The sequence below is a fragment of the Phragmites australis genome, chromosome 5 (assembly GCF_958298935.1).
Source record: "Phragmites australis chromosome 5, lpPhrAust1.1, whole genome shotgun sequence".
In the NCBI taxonomy this organism is placed as follows: domain Eukaryota; kingdom Viridiplantae; phylum Streptophyta; class Magnoliopsida; order Poales; family Poaceae; genus Phragmites; species Phragmites australis.
This window is the reverse complement of record NC_084925.1, coordinates 3,236,664-3,256,323: the sequence shown is the minus strand read 5'-3', so window position 1 is coordinate 3,256,323 and position 19,660 is coordinate 3,236,664. Positions and strand designations below refer to the sequence as shown.

The following is a 19,660-nucleotide window of genomic DNA, read 5'->3' as shown; positions in this document are numbered from 1 at the left end:
TGGCGACGTGATGGAAGCGGATGTGGTGTTGGAGTGGAGGTGGGCGAGTTATGGCTTGGCGGAGGAGAAGACATCGAGGGGGGGGGGTAGCGGTGGCGTGAAGGCAAGGATTGAAGCTTGCAGTGGCCGGGCGGTAGCAACAACGCAGGTGAATCGGCGAGGGTATGAACAGAGAGATTGAAGTTGGGGAGTAGTGCTATAGGGGGGCAGCGCGGGCTGGTACACGGTGAAGGGCGTATCAAACGTCACAAGTGGAGTCTGGAAGGGCGAAACGTGCAGTGGAATGTGGCCCACTTGCTAACGACTACGAACAATAGCTACAAGAACTCGATACCCTCAAAGCTTGCCAATTCGTAACGCGTTAATATATGTTATAGATGCCTAGATATCTGACTCGTAGTATGACACCAGTGCTAGACATGTCTATCCTGTTTAGCCATTGTAATCGATGAGGCTTCTACTTTTTTTTAATCTTACAACGGGGAAATTATCTTTTTTATCTTCAACCATGCTGTAACATGGGCTGGAACTATCGCATGTCGCAGCCATTTCTTGGTCATTTACGTTTGAGGGTTGTCCTAGATGTCTACTAAACCAAACCAGAAGAAAATTTGGAGAGGGAGATTGGCTTGTATGAATGAGAATCTCGACTTTCACCGTAAAAATCGGCAAATTTTGTATATCTTCAACCATTTTTGTGTGAGGTGATACTCACGTCATCTGCTCGTTTAGACAAAACCTATAGCTTGTCAGTTGACGTGTCTATGCATCAAACCGAATAAATTTTTAGACGGAACGAGCACGAACAAAAGACGAAAGATAAAGGAAATGAAGTAAAAGGAAAACAAAAGTATAAAAAAAATACATGTATTAAACATGCAGTAGAGAAAATAAAATTCCAAAAAAGTTTTAATAGGAAGTTCTACAAAAACCCGAATTTAACAGCAGCATTTCCTTCTCTGGCTATTCCTGCCACATTTCCATTGTCGTAGGCTCTTGGGCCTCTTGGGGGTCTATTTGGACAGGGGCCAACCCTCGCCCTTCCAATTTTTTTTTTGACGTTGACCCTGCAGGTGCACAGTGACAGATTAAGAAAAAATTAAGAGTATGCCTGTTCTAACACAACATATCACATATCATACATATTATATCACAAGTATAATGAAATTAGGGTTCAAATTAAGCAAAATGCAGCCTAAATTGTTTAAATAAGAGTACCAGTTAGTTTTACATGAATATAAATTGTAAATTATCTAAAGAAATCCAGTATGAAACAAATCAACGATCCAATATCAAACAATTCAACAATCAACAATTCAATATGAACTATTCAAATAGACGAACAATACAAATCTACATCAGTATCAAAGAGTATGAACTATTCAACAATTCAGTATCAAACAAATTAACAATTCAGCATGAAACAAATCAAACAGTACAAACATGAAATCGCCAATAAACCTGACAGAAAAAGAACTTGGATCTGACTTCAAACTTTCTGAGTCTCCTTAATTAGATAGATTACAATATCTGGGGAGGGACAGAGGGTAAACGCTCCGTGGCACTACGGCTACCTGTTGTGTGGGGCTGCACACACTGGGGCCATAACTTTCTGGGTTTTCTTAATTAGACAAATTACAGTATCTGGAGAGGGCGGAGGGCAGACATGCCTGATGTGCGAGGCTGCACACACTGGGGCCATGCCAGTGCCACCGTGGGGTCCTGGCGTGGGGGCGCAGGTGTAGTCCTGTGAAGGCGAGAGCCGACGGGGCGTGCCAGCTTGGCACTGGCTAGTGGCCAACTGGCCATTGGGGGCTGGGGCGGGTCGACTCTCGATAGCCGGAGGAGGCGTGGAGCCAGCAAGCCACAGAGCATGCAACACCATCACAGATCAGTGTGTCACTAGTCACGGCGAGGTAACACAGCAGGGCTAGAGCACTAAAGGGCGGTAGCCTACATGGTCTAGGCGGCTAGAGTGAGCAAGGCATTGGGACACACCGACTCGGGTGTCTGAGCATGGGTGAGCTGAGCATGTCTTTAAGCTTGGAGTTAAACTGGGCCAAGAGGATACAAAGTATTCTAATTTTTTTAGGTGGGCCGAGCCTCGGTTCACCCATTGACCCCTTCATCCACCCCAGCGGGTGCTTAGTCATTTGGATTGAAGCCAACGGCTGGCTCACCCATGCTCTCGAGGATCCGGATTATCTGATATCGCCGTTACGATTATACGTAGGCTCGGCTCTACGCGTCAGCTATGACGGACGTCAGGGCTCCTCGTCCTGCTCTCGCACCCACACCAGTTTATTTTCACGTCCACGCTGAACGAAAACGTGGGAGGCCGATTCTTGCACCAAAAAATTGGCTCGCTCAGATTTGACGAGTAGGCGTGAGCCAAAGCCAAGGCCCTTGGTGCCCTAGGCCCGTCAGCAACTCATCCATCACCTTCACAGGAACACCTACCCAAAAACGCCAGAAGACAAATCCCATCCGCAACCACAGAATCCTTTGCCCACGTGGCACCATCTCCTCCCTTTATTTACCCCAAGCGCAACTCACCTGTCACGCCTAGTCCCCCATCTACCCCAAGCGCAACTGCAAGCTTCCGCCACCACCCCCACTCCCCCACCCGAGAGCAGAAGCCCGGACGCCATGCCCCCCACGCCCACCACCGCCACCGGCGGCGCCGTGGCACCTGCAGCGGCGGACCATACGGCGTCCCGCTTCGTCAACCACCGCCGCTTCGTCCGCGCCAACCCGCACACCGACCGCTTCCGCGCGCTCGCGTTCCACCACGTCGAGCTCTGGTGCGCCGACGCGGCCTCCGCCGCGGGCCGCTTCTCCTTCGCGCTCGGCGCGCCGCTCGGCGCGCGGTCCGACTTCTCCACGGGGAACTCCGCGCACGCGTCCCTCCTGCTCCGCTCGGGCTCGCTCGCGTTCCTCTTCACGGCGCCCTACGCGCACGGCGCCGACGCCGCCACCGCTTCCCTTCCCTCCTTCTCCGCCGACGCCGCGCGGCGCTTCGCCGCGGAGCATGGACTCGCGGTGCGCGCCGTCGCGCTCCGCGTCGCCGACGCCGAGGACGCCTTCCGCGCCAGCGTCGCTGCCGGCGCGCGCCCGGCGTTCGAGCCCGTCGAGCTCGGCCTCGGCTTCCGCCTCGCCGAGGTCGAGCTCTACGGCGATGTCGTGCTCCGCTACGTGAGCTACCGGGACGCCACGGACGCGCCCTTCTTGCCGGGCTTCGAGGACGTGAGCAGCCCGGGGGCGCTGGACTACGGGCTGCGGCGGTTCGACCACATCGTCGGCAACGTACCGGAGCTGGCTCCGGTGGCCGCCTACGTCGCCGGGTTCACGGGGTTCCACGAGTTCGCCGAGTTCACGGCCGAGGACGTAGGCACGGCGGAGAGCGGGCTCAACTCGGTGGTGCTCGCCAACAACTCGGAGACAGTGCTGCTCCCGCTCAACGAGCCGGTGCACGGCACCAAGCGCCGTAGCCAGATACAGACGTACCTGGACCACCACGGCGGCCCGGGAGTGCAGCACATCGCGCTGGCCAGCGACGACGTGCTCAGGACGCTGAGGGAGATGCGGGCGCGCTCCGCTATGGGCGGGTTCGAGTTCTTGGCGCCTCCACCGTCGAACTACTACGACGGCGTGAAGCGCCGCGCCGGGGACGTGCTCTCGGAGGCGCAGATTAAGGAGTGCCAAGAACTGGGGGTGCTGGTGGACAGGGATGACCAGGGGTTGTTGCTCCAAATCTTCACCAAGCCAGTGGGAGACAGGTAAAAATGTGATCTTTTTGCAGCTTTCACATTGGATCATGCATGCAGGCAGATTTCTAGTCAGGTAATTAGCTAATTGCATGCATAGTGTACAGAAAGGTTTGGAATATTAGGTTTCTCTTGGAACTCCTTTTATGCCTGCATACATGATACTTCTTTTTTAAGATTGTTACAACTAAAAGGGTATAAATAGGGATGTGCAGAGTGAAAAGCCAATGTGTGTTGCTTCTTGCAAGCATTTCACTCTAGCTCTCAACTGATTACATGTACTATAGATTATCATGGATGGTAATTTGCACTTAAATGTTGACGTCTATATCCAAATCAGTGTTTTAAAAAGAGAGAAAAAAGTCTTTTATCAACTCCATGGGCACTTCGTCTTTATCATGAATGAAAATTTTAGGTTCCGGAGTCCAGTGTCAGTGCTCTAGTACGAGACAGTGTTCTTGTGATTTCTTATGCCATTGTTATTTCCTCTACCTCTATGCTATCCCAACTCTAATTGGATCAGCTATTTCATTCAGGCCAACGCTGTTCTTGGAGATAATCCAAAGGATCGGGTGCATGGAGAAGGATGAGAAGGGGCAAGACTACCAGAAGGGCGGCTGTGGTGGGTTCGGCAAGGGCAACTTCTCCGAGCTGTTCAAGTCAATCGAGGAGTATGAGAAATCCCTTGAAGCCAAGCAAGCTGCTGTAGTCCAGCAATCCTAGGATAGGTGCTGGAGCAAGAGCAATAGATGTAGTACTTTGTATTATGGGGCAAACGAAACGGATATGCTTTGAAATGCTGATGTTATAATCGTTGAATATGATATGATCAGTGTAATACATGGTAAAGAGGGCAGACACCAGAATACTAATGATGCATTGTTGGCATCGGTGGTGTACAAGTTTGCTTGAAAATAAAATAAGAATCAGCATAATAGAAATGAGGAATATGTCCCTGGGACGCTTGTAATCACCTGATGCTATTTTTGTTCAACAAAAGGCAGTGAAACTTTACTTCCTCCACTTCCTCCGAGGCAATATTGCGGACAGAATTACAGCAAATTGCATTCAGCAACCTGAAAGAAGGAAAAAAGAATAAGGCCATCTAGGCATCTTGTTGGGTGTATCACGTGTTCATCTTCTTCTCTGTGACCTTGAATGACACAAAATGGACCTAGCAAATCTCCACTATACTACGGAGAATAAGGCCATCAGATGAGCACCGTGTTAAGATTATTATATGGCGCCTAGGGGTTCTTCAGTCGACGGTGTGCAACGGTGAGATCCATCGGTGACCCCTGGGGTTTGAGGGAGGCTGGGCGGCAGCCAGACCGGTGGTGGATGACGGCAGCGGCGCAGCGGGCGGGGTTGGTGGCGGCATATCTGCTGCCCGGCGCTGCTACTGCCAGAGATGGTGGTGGAGGGCGGCACTGTCCGATTGAAGGAAGAAGACGAACAAGAGCAATCGATCGAAAGAAGAAGAGAGAGGAGCTCCGTCCAATCTGCATCGAATGGCTGACACGCATCGACGTAAGAGAATAAAAAAATCAGTTGCCTAATCAATACATCTCCCTTATTATATACATCATGATTACGTAACAATTGAATGGGCCATCATGTCCTTGTTAGAGGACATCACTCGCTGAAGCTTTGAGTCAGTTGCATTTTGCTAGTCATCACTCATCATATGCAACTGAAAATGTTTCATGCAGAGTAACACATATCTCTATGAACTAGGTAACTGAAATTCATCAGAACAATATCAAGCATCACTGGGAGAATTCCCACTACCGCAGGCAGGCCAGCCGGGCCGTGAGCGCGGTGGGAACGGGCTTCCCAAAAAGCGAGCCCCGGCCCGGGTCAGCATAGAATTGGGGGGGGGGGGGGGGGGGGGACGGCCCTAATGTTGTGTTGGCCGGGTTGCGGGCGGATGCATGTATCATAATACTGACCAGTGTGGCGAATTTGTTCAAAGATTATGTACAAAAGAGAAATAAAGAGAAAGATCGCAGCACACCTCATTGTCAGGAGCAAAACAGCCTGGAGAACATTTAAGCATGGCAACCCTGCAATGCATCAAGCAGAGGGGCAGTCTGTGATGCCTCTACGACATCACAGTCCCTCCACTTCTGCACCGTCCTTTCAGCATCTGAAGCAACCTGGTGCTGCAGCACCGAAGCGGCCAGCGGTCCGATCAAGTTGAGCCTTGTGGCTTCAGAGATCACATCCCTCATCGTCACAAACATGTAGGCGCGCTGCGCTGTCTCGCTGTCGAATCCAACAAGCCCGCATATCAGCCCAGATATTGGTGCATGGTGAAGCAACACGCTCTTGGAACTGAGAAACGTCTGTCGCAGATCCTGCAGCGCTTGAGTCTCAGTGAAGACAGACGCAGCCACTCTCAACAGAGCTGAGCCTTGCGATGTCGAAGCCTTCCTGCCAACTTCGTTCGTCAGTGTAGCTTCCAGCAATTGATCCAGCTGGACCCATGTTGAAGCATCAGGGGACTCGCTAGCACAGTATACGAATGGAAGCATCTGGATGACAAATGACAGTATAATGGCTGCCAGTGTTCTCCAGGATCTGGATGACAAATGACCTCAAGTCTTCCTGGTTGTTCACTATGCGAGATTGCATTGCGGCTTCAAGACCGTAGGAGTGCGCAAAACCACCTGTGGGGAGGATGGAGTCCAGTATCTGCCATTGGGTCCAATGCAGATTCGGATTCATACCCGCTGCACTGGAAGGCACTGCCTCCATTACAGAATCCATTGCATGGTCCAATCTTGTTTTCTTCAAAATCGGGTGATCCCGCTCCATTAGCAACAAACGGAGTGGATGGACCACAATCTTTAGTACTGAAAAGAGCAAAAAATGTACTATGATTAGATTACAACCACACAATAAGAACACAACGCCCAGAAAACAATGGCAATAGCAAGAATCTACACTCTATAGCGTATCTTGATTCTAGACATCCCCCACAAGAAACATATTTGCCATCGACTCGTTCAATGATGAGTGATATAATCAAGATAAAGCTCGCAGCCAGCCAGCCGGATAGCCAGGCATTCTATCGAACACCCTGCGGGCGTCAGACATATAGCAAATATAGAACACTCAGGACCGACTGATCAAGAATTGGCTCGTACCTACGTAAACTTTGTAGCGCAGATCGAATCTTTGGAACCAACTGATCACGAAATGGCACGACCGAGCTGCTTGGGTAGGAAGATGTATACTGGGTGCCGGTGTGACGGTTGCCGGCAAGGAAAAATTTATCCATAAAAAAATTTATTAGAGTTTAGCGATAAATAGGATTATCAGATTTATCGGAATTATATTGACGGTGGATAAAAAATTTCAGACAAAATTTGAAAAAAATGACCCAATTTATCTATAAAATCACATAGAAAAAAATAGCCATTTCATATAAAAAATAACACATAAATGAATTAGGATTGAAGGGATGGTTTGGCGGCCTGCACCGATGTTTTCTTGCTGGCGTATTGGATCCGGAAATAAAAAACGCCAAATTCAAAAATTACCGAAATTTTTGACCGATAAGTAAATTTACCGGTTCCCGCCGATAAACAGGATTATCGGGTTTATCGATTTTTTTGGGCAAAATTTTTTCACAGGTCACCGACGAGCAGTCGTGAAGACTCGCTCGGCGACGAGGGAGGAAGGAGGAGACCGGAGGAGGAAGCTGCAGCGCCAACTCGCCGGCCAGGTATTCCGTCGAGGCGAGTCGAGGGTGGGGGTTGAACGGTTGACGCCTCCGGCGAGCCGAGAGCGGCGGCGTCGCACGATTCAGGCCGAGACAGACAGAGACGTAATAGTAGAGAAGAAATCTTACGGGCCTCTTAGGGTCCGTTTGTTGCTCTATGGCTCAGTGCATGCAATGCTAATAAAAGTTAACATGATATTTGTTTTTTATAAATACACTTTATAGTACTTAATTTATCATATTAAATCTTAATCTAATTTAAAATATACTAATATAAGTTAATATTTATTAATTATACACTAATACCATTATTGAATGAGCATATTTCTATATCGTTTTTGTTTCCATAGAACCAAGCTGAAACAACGTTTTTTAGACCCGGTAAGTCAGACCTAAATACCCATCTAGACAAATATTAGAAACTTAGGCGAACAACCAAACACGCTCTTATGGAACAAAGCCCATTCGTATTAAGGCCTAATCTAGTCTAACTGTTTCTGTTGTACAACTCATGTAGGCCCGTTAGATATCTGCCTATTAGGATATCTCTAGATGGAACATGATCATTTAATTTTTAAAGACGTTTAAGGACAAACATGGCTAGTTACCTTCCAAAAATATTCTTCTAAATATTGGATAGGACTATCCGGAAAAAAATATTGGACGAAGCCATCCATATTTTGTATTAGGTTTATCCCAACTAATATGGTTTATTTTATTTGGTTATATTAAATATATTTTTTATCAGTATAATTTAAATGATATTATCTCTTCAATCGTTTATCCGATTTGTGATCAATTATACTATTGTATTCATTATGATTATATTAGTGTTACATGATTGTATTCTGATAAAAAAACTAAATACATAACACACAAGTCTCACAAAATTTTAACTAACTCTATATAAATTTTATCTAGACAACCAAATAAAAAATTAAATCACGGTACCTATTCAATCAAACAAAAATTATCGACCAAACAAGAAATTAATTACTCCGGACAATAAAACTTGGATCGACGTATCGCATCGAACTTGTGCTCCAACTAGGCTTCTGGCCCATTTAGCCCACGGCTCACCACCACTCCTCCGCTTCCTCTTAAGCCCAGACCTCTCCCCTCCCCCGCTCCGCCGACTGCCGGTGCCGGATCCTCCCTCCACCCGCCGCTCCTCCCTCGCTCCAGCGGAGCGGAGATCCATCCGGACGTAAACTGATTTCTTCATCCGTTGGTGAGTAACCCCTAGCTCGCTCGCTTGGATGGATGCCCTTGTTCGAAGAGCTCATCTCATTGTTCTCTCAGTCGAATCCAAATCTCTCTCCGTTCAGTTAGTTGTGGATCCGGGTGCTGCGTGGTACCGTGCGCTACTACTGCAGTTCAGTCCAATCTATCCGTGGTTCGATCGGGTGCTTCTTCATCAGTGCGCGAGATCGGCATTAGATGCTCCGTGCCGTATAAAACTTGTTTGTATCCTGGATGCAGGTGCAGTTCATTTTCCACAGTTCTTTTGGGAGGTTCGGTTCAAACCGAACCCCCATGCCATGCCCTCACGTTCAGTTCGTCCCTGCTGTGTTAGGGTGGCAGAATCGGTTGATGTAGCTCCTCCTTGTTTCTTCTGTAGCTTAGTTGTGTGTCCACTACGAATCCCGTCTACTCCCAAATGGTACTGTCAGGCATTGTTATGTAAGGCGTTGTCAATCCTTGCTGGTTGCATACTTACGTCTATGCTAATTTTGGTTGGTTGCCTACTCGCCTATCTACAGACGGACAAGCATTCAATGATTTGTTTTCTCTAAAAAATACTATAATTTTAGCTGTTTTTTTATTTTGATAATTGAAGTTTAAGTCGTCATTGTAATGCCAACATCATTTAATGCCAATATCGTTTGTAAAGGACTAAAGCATTTTTTCCGTCTATCAAGCACACTATGTAGTTGAATGACCGGTCTTCTCATTAGGATCATAAAATGAATTTCACTATAGTTTGATGTCTCCTTCCACTGTTGACAGCTATATGGATACCAGCAAGTGAACACTCAACAATGCAGCTATTTTTTCAGTCTGTCTACAGTGAGATTTGTCTCATTACCTAATTTGTTTTCCAGCAGGAGGTTGGTGAATACTCTTTCTGAAGAGGGCTTTGATAGTTTTTACAGGCCTGCTACAATGACAAATTTGAACATAACCAACATCTTAGAGAAGGTATCCATTACATCAATTTGCATGAAGTTGGGTTAAACTGGATAGCTTTGACTTCTAATATACTCTGTAAATGTTCTTTCAGATGACAGGGAAGGATAAAGACTACAGATATATGGCAACATCAGATCTGCTTAGTGAATTGAACAAAGAGGGCTTCAAAGCTGATCAAGACCTTGAGCCAAAGTTGACGAGTACTGTTCTTCAACAACTGGAAGATGCTTCAGGAGATGTTTCTGGTTTAGCTGTGAAATGGTATGCTTTCTTTAGTTCTTTGCTTAAAATATTTCTTCTTTTTTTAACCACAATATCATCTCATTACTATTCATTTTTTCGTCATTTTTGCCTTTTCAAGTCTATGTTCAATCTATCTTGTATAACATGCTAAACATTTCTTTATGGTGTGGGGGTTGGGGGAGTAGGAATTCTGCATGCTAATGATCTTCTCGGTTATTATCCTCTCCTTCCTGATAGAATTTGTGGGGCATTTGAGTTTCTGTCCCTTTCGTAGCTATTGTTAATGTGAATTCTTATTATTTTTCCATGAAAGAACATAATTTTGTTTGCTATTAAGTGCTGTTTTGTTAGCCTTAGTTATTGCATAGTGTAACCACTTCTTTGCATAGAAATTTGAAATTGATTGTTCTATTATTTTTTGCCACAATTCTTGCTTTCTGCATTTTGTGGTGTTTTCCTACATCCGTTCCTATGTGAACTATTGTTACATCATGTCTTTGTTAGCTTGGCTCCACTTGTCAAGAAGGTTGGCGAGGACAGGGTAGTGGACATGACCAACAAACTTTATGATAAATTGCTCAATGGGAAGGACCAGCATCGAGATACTGCTAGTATAGCCCTGAAGACGATCATTGCGGAAGTTACTACGGCATCACTTGCTGAAAGGATTTTGGTTTTGCTTGCCCCACAGCTCATTAAGGGTGTCAATACTGTAAGCTTTCTATTTTGTTTCTTGAGTGTCAGAAATTGTGCTTTTGAATCCTATTTATTCATACCCTGTAGTTTGGCATTGTACTCGAAATGTTCAGCGCACATGCTAGTTAAGCTTTAATACGTCTGATAGAGGCATAGAGCTTTCTAATTTCGAGTTGTATAACATTAGTGTCTCTTCTGGAAGTCAAGAGTAGCTATGTACACCTTTCTAGTAGCTCATCCATTTGTTCGGTCTGTCTAGCAACAAAAAGGAGCTATCTGGAAACTTCGTTCGTGTGGACAGCTTCTGATTTTGAGTTGTATAACAGCAGTGTCTCGTCTGCAAGTCAAGAGTAGCTGTGTATACCTTCCTAGTAGTTCATTCATTTATTCTGTCTTAAACAAAAACGAGCTATCTAGAATAATTGTTCATTTGGACAGCAGCATAAGTATAGACATGTTAACTACTGTTGAAATTACTGTAGCCATCTTCTGGTTAGCAGTGTGGTTAGCAGCTCTACAATCTAATGGATGTGCCTTTTCAAATCTTTATTTTAAGTTGAGCTGTGACGATGTAAGGTTTTTCAGGTCAGTCGATGTTACCGGATTTTCTAGATGTTAGAAATTTGGAACTGTGATTTTATCCACTACAGTGAAGGTAATGAAATTGCTAAAAGTATCAAGCCTTGCTTTTTGAAGACATTTATGGAGCAATTTTTTTAAGAATGGAGAATCTTAGCTCGGAAATTGGCAACTGAATATGCTCATAGCTTGCGGGAATTGAGTTGACAATGTTGAAGATTCATAGAATAATAGTAAGATGGCAACTCTGTTTGCGGTTCTTTGCTTTCTGTCAATGCTATCAGGTTAGGAGTGTATGCTGTTGCTTTCTTAGTTTCTTCTGTCGTTACATTTAGATGTATGATTGCATGACAGCTTAACCATCTGCCTATGGAATAAAAGACTGTATATTTTAATATTTCTTGACTTTGCAGCACATGAATGCTTTCAATCGTCACATGGCTTGTCTTTTTATATATTAAACGTAATACCATGTTTGTTGTCAGGGAAAAAATGCTGAAATTAAATGTGAATGTCTTGACATATTGGGGGATGCACTTAATAAATTTGGCAACCTGATTACAAAAGATCATGAGTATATGCTCACTGCACTTCTGTCCCAGTTGGGTTCCAACCAAGCAAGTGTCAGGAAAAAGTCCATATCTTGCATTGGTAAGTCAGCCCATGTCTGATTCTTGTTTTGCTTATTTTGATGATCTCATGAACATGTCTAGGTATTTATAATCACTATTAACACTTAACTTTGTTTTGTAGCATCGCTTGCTCCAAGTTTATCAGATGATTTATTAGCAAAGGCAACTTTGCAAGTTGTCCAATTACTGAAAAATAGAAGTGCAAAATCTGAAATAACCCGAACAAATATCCAGATGATTGGTTCTCTAAGGTACATTATTCAACCTTTAAACTGTTCAGTCAAGGCTTCAGGAAGAGTTCTAGGGAACACAATATGCTCGTTTATTCATGATAGCTTATGTGAGTTCATTTTAGACCTCAACTTTAGCTATGGAAAAATGTTTGGATAACATTGAAAATTATTGGATAACTTTCAACGTGGTTCGTATTAGCATGGAAAAATCATTGGGATGAAAGGGAAGGTTTACTAGTTCACTTGTGGTGACTTGGTGAATCTTATCTGCTACTTGGTGAAAACTCTTTAATGCATCTTCTAACATTGTGTGTTTTGACTTGCAGTCGTTCTGTTGGATATCGTTTTGGACCACACCTTGCTGAAACGGTTCCCTTGCTCATAAGCTATTGTACAAGTGCATCAGAAAATGATGAAGAGATCCGTGAATACAGCTTGCAGGTGAGAATTTCTATTGTGTTTTAACATTTGTTTTGTATGAGTGTTCTTTCAATTTGATTTAAATTATCTCCACCATACAGGCTCTTGAGAGCTTTATGCTCAGGTGCCCAAGGGATATATCCCCATATTGTGACGGCATTTTGAATCTTGCTTTGAACTATGTGAGCTATGATCCTAATTTCACTGATAGCATGGAGGAGGATACTGATGAGGAAGGCAAGGATGAGGATGATGATGAGTATGCCACTAATATGCTTACAGAGTTGCACTGTAAATTAATTGGCTCCTGTTTACATATTTAAAATGTGTTTAACGTTTTCCCCCAGTGAGAGTGCAAATGAGTACACAGATGATGAGGATGTGAGCTGGAAAGTTCGTAGGGCATCAGCGAAGTGCCTATCTGCAATTATAATATCCCGTCCTGAAATGTTGTTGAATATGTATCTGGAGGTATGTTGACATCAGAAATTAAACTAACATGTGCTCATTTGAAAAATCTTGTTTGTTGTGACAGCATCTTTCCAATTTTGCCGAGTTGATTACAATGTTTTTGAGATAGTGTTTACTATCTACTGCAAAAAAAAAAAAGAGTTTAATAATCTGTCTTGAATACTATCTAATCAAGTAAATGCCTGCATTTTGAGTAATATATTTGGTTTTGTGCAGGCTTGTCCAAAGTTAATTGAACGGTTTAGGGAGAGAGAGGAGAATGTAAAGGTAATTACATGACATTGAATTGCTATATAAAATTTGAGTTGTCTTGTTTGTCAAATCTTATGAAGGCTTCTATCTGGTTCTAGATGGACATCTTCAACACCTTCATTGAGTTGTTACGCCAAACTGGTAATGTAACAAAAGGACAAGTTGAGATCGATGAGTCTAGGTGAGATTTTTTTCTTCCATTACATCGTTTTATAGTTAGAACATCTGATGCAGTTGTTTGTTCATTCCTAGTTAGAACTTGAAGTTTAGATATGGTATTCATCTTGGCTTTGTTGTTATGCTAAGCGGAAAATTTCTGCATTTAGATTGCATGTTCTAAGCTATGAACCTGTGCTGTCAATCTATTTTGCTTTGCAGTCCTCGATGGTTGCTGAAACAAGAGGTACCAAAAGTTGTCAAGTCTATCAACAGGCAGTTGCGTGAAAAATCGATCAAGACTAAGGTTAGTTCTTCAACTACCCTGCAATTCATGTTTTGGGCTCGTAATTCTGATTTTATCCCCACCATTTTCAGGTTGGGGCATTTTCGGTATTGAAGGAGCTTGTTGTTGTGCTACCTGACTGTCTTGCCGATCATTTTGGCTCACTCGTTCCTGGCATTGAGAAGGCTTTGAATGTTAGCTATTTGCATTTCCTAAGGAAATTCCTTGTGTAAGATTTTTGTTTATTTTTTAAACTTGTCGTCAATTTTACAGGATAAATCATCTACCTCCAACCTGAAGATTGAGGCCCTTGTATTTACCAGGCTTGTTATGGCTTCACATTCGCCATCTGTGTTTCATCCATACATCCTGGTAAAATAGCTTCTATCGTTAGTCGATAGTACTTAAGACGGTTTTAGCTGTTGCTGATTGAAAATCAAATTTCCAGGCACTTTCTGGCCCAATATTATCTGCTATTGGAGATAGATATTATAAAGTCACTGCTGAGGCTTTACGGGTGTGCGGAGAGCTAGTCCGTGTCCTTCGTCCAAATCTCGAGGTCAGTCTTGTACTAAGTGTTGCACACATGAAGTATTCAGTTATTTTGTTTTTTATTTTATTTTTGTTATTCTGTGGTACAGCCAAGCTCTGTGGATTTCAGGCCATATATTGTTCCAATCTATAATGCTATACTGGGACGCTTGGCTAATCAAGATCAAGATCAGGTTTAGCAAAATTCCCCTCCCCCTCCCTCTTGTGTTACAGTATATGTGCGTCTCATGCAAATATATGTTCCCCCAGGAGGTTAAAGAATGTGCCATATCTTGCATGAGTCTTGTGGTCTCCACTTTTGGTGATGGTCTTCAAAGAGAATTACCAGCATGCCTTCCCATCCTCGTTGATAGAATGGGTAATGAAATTACAAGACTTACAGCTGTCAAGGTAAGCTATTGACTGCATGTTTAAAATACCAAAACTTGTTCAACATTTAACGTAGTTCTTGACCTTCTCAATTCAGTCCTTATGCGTGATGCTTATTTATGGCATTTATATTTAACATTCAAACTCAGATGTTGAAACATTTATTCGATTGTGTCTGCATTAAAGTATTCTCTAAACATTTGCATTTGTGTCTGCATCATTAACCAGAATATTGAGTATTCTCTTTGGATGAATGCATGGAGGAGAGATGGTTCCATAGTGCCTTTGTTTCTTCATAATCATAGCTGGAGTAAATTAATCAATTTATTTATTTCGTCTTTGCTCACACAATCTTATCTTCATATCCTATCATCCATTGCTTGATGCCTATGTGTGAGTTGCATTTGAAGGCTATGACTTGTTATTTTTTTGTTGCGTTATTCTGCTGTTGTAATCTGTTTTTCACTTTACAGGCATTTTCAGTGATTGCGAATTCACCTCATCATATTGATCTCTCGTGTGTCCTGGACCATGTTGTTTCTGAGCTCACAGCTTTCCTTCGAAAGGTATTGATATTTTTTGCACAGATCTTTACTGCCTTTGTTTTGATCTTTTTCCTCGAAAAAAATAGCTTGGGTAACAAACTCAAAGATAAAAGTCTTCTTTTTTTATCCCTTAATTGACAGGCCAACAGGGCTCTTAGGCAGGCAACATTGGGAACACTAAATTCTCTGGTTGTCACATATGGTGGTCAAATAGGTTCTTCTTCGTATGAGACAATAATTGCTGAACTTTCTACCCTCATAAGGTTATTTTTTCTTTCTAGCATTCTTCTTCACTCCTGCATATGCCCTGCCATGAATACTGATATTGACTTATTAATTGTGGCAGTGACATGGATTTGCATATGACTGCTCTTGCTTTGGAACTTTGTTGCACAATAATGGTTGACAGAAAATCCATTCAAAATATTAGTTTAGCTGTGAGAAATAAGATTTTGCATCAGGCCCTTATTTTGATTAGGAGTGCCCTCTTGCAAGGGCAAGCACTGCAGGTTTTTTTCTTCAGATTTGAGTACTTGATTTGTTCTTAAGTAGCAACTAACATATGCCGTCGTTATTGTTACAGGCACTTCAGAGGTTTTTTGCTTCACTAGTCCAATCTGCAAATACTAGCTTTGATGCCTTGTTAGATTCCCTTATTTGTGCGGCTAAACCATCACAGTCAGGTGGCCTTGCCAAGCAGGCGCTGTCTTCCATTGCAAAGTGTGTTGCTGTTTTGTGCTTAGCAGCTGGTGATCAGAAGTGTGCATCTACAATTGAAATGCTTAAAGGCATTTTAAAAGATGACAGTGCTACTAACTCTGTAAGTCTTGCTTGCTCCTGATCATGGATATGTCTATAGTTCAGAAGATTTACTCATTTGCATCCATGTCATACTTGTGCGCTGTGGTGGAAGACGTGCCATGTCTTCATTCTCGATTGAAGTGTTTTAGATCTTTTATCCACAGGCATCTTTTATCTTGTTGGTCTTATATACTGTAGCATTGTTAAATCGGGGTACTACATGGTCTTTGTTTATCTGTTTCCCATGTCTCCCGGTTTTTAAAATTGCTGCGATGCTAAGTTGCTGCTGTGATTGATCTTGCATGGTCTGTTTTTTTCTGGAAGGTCAAAAAATATTTTGTAACTGAGAATACACAGCAAGGTATTGGCTGATGGTCTGTAGTCCATCAATCTTACACCCTTGTATGGTAATTGGGAAAATCATAAACTGTTGGTAGTAGTCCATTAGCCATTATGAACATCGCCGAATTATTAGCATTTGCTGTTGGTTGGTTAGCGATGATTGGCATCGCCAAATTATTGGTGTTTTCTATCAGTTGATTGTATGCTATTTTGTATGTAAATAATAATTTGTCATTTGTTAATTGTGTATAATCTTTATCTCAGGCTAAACAACACATGGCCTTACTATGTTTGGGAGAAATTGGACGGAGGAAGGACTTCAGCAATCATGTTCAAATTGAGAACATTGTCATTGAATCATTTCAATCACCTTTTGAGGAGATCAAATCTGCAGCATCCTATGCTCTTGGAAACATTGCTGTTGGCAACCTATCCAAGTATTTACCATTTATCTTGGATCAGATTGACAATCAACAGAAGAAGCAGTATCTGTTGCTTCATTCACTTAAAGAGGTAGGTTCCTATTGGAATTTGGTTTGTAACATGCATTCCCATCTAACTGTTTCCTAACGTGTGCTCATATTCAAAATATGTCAGGTAATTGTGCGACAATCTGTTGATCATACTGGCCAGAGTGAGCTCCGGGATTCAAACATTGAGAAGATATTGGCATTGCTCTTTAATCACTGTGAAAGTGAGGAGGAGGGAGTTCGGAATGTTGTTGCGGAGTGTTTAGGAAAAATTGCTCTAATCGAACCAAACAAATTAATCCCTGAGCTGAAGGTGTGACATGGATAAGTAGCAATGCTATTCTACATTTTGCAGTCGTTTCTCTTTAACAGCTAACTAATAATGGGATATATTTTTCTTTTTGTAGGAACGCACATCTAGCCCAGCAGCAAACACAAGAGCTACAGTTGCCATTGCTATAAAATATTCAATTGTTGAACGACCCGAAAAAATAGATGAAATTATGTTTTCTGAAATATCTACTTTCCTGATGTTAATTAAAGACAGTGATAGGGTAATAGACTAATAGTACTTCTTTATAGTTTTAACATTCTACAAAATGATGGTGGCAAGATGTGGAACTCACTATTGTATTTTTCCTTTTATTTGCATTTCACAGCATGTGAGACGAGCAGCTGTCCTGGCTTTGAGCACAGCTGCCCACAACAAGCCAAATTTGATTAAAGGTCTTCTTCCCGAATTATTGCCTCTTCTGTATGACCAAACTGTTGTGAAGGTATTGTTTCTTATCAGTTGCTTATATTTTTTCCTGAGCTGTTCTGAACCAGGGAGGTTGCATTGTAGCATACACATCCAACATCAAGATTTTACAGTCTCTTATCCATTTGCAAAGTGATGATCTCCTTTCTTTGCAGCAAGAATTGGTCAGGATAGTTGATCTTGGGCCTTTCAAGCATGTTGTAGATGATGGGCTTGAACTCAGGAAAGCTGCCTTTGAATGTGTGGACACATTGCTTGATAGTTGTCTTGATCAAGTGAATCCATCATCCTTTATTGTACCTTTCCTCTTGTCTGGCTTAGGTGGTAAGTGCGGTTTTGTCGCATGATCCATCACTGCATTTTTGGTCCAAGTCAATGTATTGGTAGTCTTGGAATATATGGGCATGCCTCATCAATTGTATTACCATTGGTGTAGTCTTTGCTCTTTAAGATCTTGTATGTACTGCAAAAAAAAAAAAAAGTGTTATCGATTGTTATTGTTACCAGCATGATAGAAGAGACTACTAGACCGTTACCAGTTTTACCGTTCCCTCTGTATGATGTATATCTGGCCTATTATATTGTATTTTAAAAAAATTAAATAAGAAAATATTTTACTTTCCTGTAATTATACAATAGACAGGCGCCTGTTGTAGTGAAGAGCCGCCCACCTGAATAGAGGAGGTTGTCGGTTCAAGCCTAAGAAAGTGCATCTTTGCTATCTTCTGTTTTTCTTTTAAAAAAAAAATCAATTTGATATCAACTATTGGTAACCTTAAATTTCGGACCCTTGAATATTTTCTTGCACAAAAGTCTTTTTCCTGGTGATGCACTAATCCTATCTGTCTGGCCTACTTCTGTTATTGCGATGCAATATTATAGGTTTCTTTTCCTTTTGAACGTATGACCCACGTCGTTAAATTTTATGGTATCATCGTCGACATATTGCCATTTCTTCACTAAACCTGTCCAAAAAATGTATCTTGTTTTTTCCTTTTTGAAAGTTGGTACTGCATGTCTGCATTTGTATTAGCTTCGTTAGTCCAATGGGCTTCTGAACACGGGCTTGTTAAGGTTATTATTTTTCAGTGATTCTTACTATAGTGCTTTCTGCAGACCATTATGATGTAAAAATGCCTTGCCATCTGATTCTCTCAAAGCTGGCAGACAAGTGTCCTTCTGCCGTTGTTGCAGGTCTGTTTTAATTTAAAACCTTCAAGTGATGTTTCACAGGTAACAGATGCTCTTCCTTTTTTTTTCTGAACTGCTCTTCTAATATTGTTGCTATGCCGTTTCAGCTTTGGATTCCTTAGTTGAACCTATTGTGAAAACTATAAATCACAAACCCAAGGGTGATGCGGTGAAGCAGGAGGTTGATCGGAATGAAGACATGATTCGTAGCGCTCTTCGAGCCATTGCTTCTTTAAGCCGCATAAGGTCAGGCTTGATTCTACCCTGTACCTTTCCTGTCAGATAATAATTGATCAATCCTTATCATTAGCTTTTATTACTTCGTTTTCTGAATATCATTTCATCCTCATCTACAGTTATCTTGAAATATTACTTTTTCATCATTTGTGTTATCTTCTGCAGTGGCAGCGACTACAGTATGCAGTTCAAGAATCTGATGAACAGGATACTGGCCACTCCTGCACTCGCTGAGAAGTACAGCTCAGTGCGCAGTGAATAAAATCTGGATTTTGTATATGGTAGAAAATAGGTTAAACTCAAATTGGTACATGTGCGTCAGCCCTTGCTTTGCTAGTTGATATAGCGGTGCCCAATCATTTCGTTCCCGAGATAGTATGGATGGCACAGCTGAGAGGTTTATACATTCCATTGCCCTTTCCGCATGATTGTCAGGTGGAAATCTGCAGGCCAAATTCTGATATCAGTGGCTGGTTTTTGAATGCTGGGTATTCTGTACAAAATCTGGTGGTAATTCAGTAGAGATGGCGTTGGATGTGAAAATTCAATTGCGGTAATGATAATGCGAAACTGTGATGCTGTTCTATTGGGAACATTGGTATGGTATGTGCCTTTGAGATGTCTGGTTGCAGATTCCTTGCCCAACCAAACCGCGGCAAACTCTGCATTCGCGCGTATGCTGTTGCCATTGGCAAACGCTTGAAACTGGCAATTTTTGGGAGCCCAAAACGTCCC

At 42.7% G+C, this 19,660-nt stretch overlaps 2 protein-coding genes and 1 pseudogene across 6 annotated transcripts; 2 read left to right on the top strand and 1 right to left on the bottom strand.

Annotated features, from left to right (window-relative positions):
• The first annotated feature begins 2,361 nt into the window (after window positions 1-2,361).
• On the top strand, window positions 2,362-4,789 carry LOC133918428 (4-hydroxyphenylpyruvate dioxygenase-like). The gene is made up of 2 exons (XM_062362307.1): window positions 2,362-3,779; window positions 4,304-4,789. The coding sequence occupies exons 1-2, from the start codon at window positions 2,650-2,652 to the stop codon at window positions 4,488-4,490; spliced, it is 1,317 nt and encodes a 438-aa protein (XP_062218291.1). The 5' UTR covers window positions 2,362-2,649; the 3' UTR covers window positions 4,491-4,789.
• A 1,002-nt stretch (window positions 4,790-5,791) lies between these two features.
• Window positions 5,792-8,698, bottom strand: LOC133917326 (urease accessory protein F-like; annotated as a pseudogene).
• LOC133918425 (cullin-associated NEDD8-dissociated protein 1-like) lies at window positions 8,565-19,520 on the top strand. Of its 5 annotated transcripts, none has more exons than XM_062362303.1 (29): window positions 8,565-8,728; window positions 9,606-9,699; window positions 9,782-9,951; window positions 10,438-10,645; window positions 11,694-11,859; window positions 11,962-12,091; window positions 12,400-12,514; window positions 12,595-12,752; window positions 12,841-12,964; window positions 13,181-13,231; window positions 13,315-13,397; window positions 13,595-13,679; window positions 13,751-13,852; window positions 13,932-14,030; window positions 14,107-14,217; window positions 14,300-14,383; window positions 14,460-14,600; window positions 15,053-15,145; window positions 15,266-15,387; window positions 15,471-15,633; window positions 15,708-15,944; window positions 16,532-16,780; window positions 16,865-17,050; window positions 17,145-17,291; window positions 17,397-17,513; window positions 17,653-17,821; window positions 18,614-18,691; window positions 18,796-18,934; window positions 19,091-19,520. In XM_062362303.1, exons 2-29 carry the CDS (start codon window positions 9,664-9,666, stop codon window positions 19,185-19,187), a joined length of 3,660 nt encoding a protein of 1,219 aa, XP_062218287.1. In that variant the 5' UTR covers window positions 8,565-8,728; window positions 9,606-9,663; the 3' UTR covers window positions 19,188-19,520. The 5 variants fall into 5 exon arrangements, with proteins under 5 accessions (XP_062218287.1, XP_062218286.1, XP_062218290.1 ...); XM_062362302.1 differs by having other exon boundaries at window positions 9,603-9,699; XM_062362306.1 differs by lacking the exons at window positions 8,565-8,728; window positions 9,606-9,699; window positions 9,782-9,951; window positions 10,438-10,645 and adding an exon at window positions 11,267-11,284.
• Window positions 19,521-19,660: the final 140 nt, after the last annotated feature.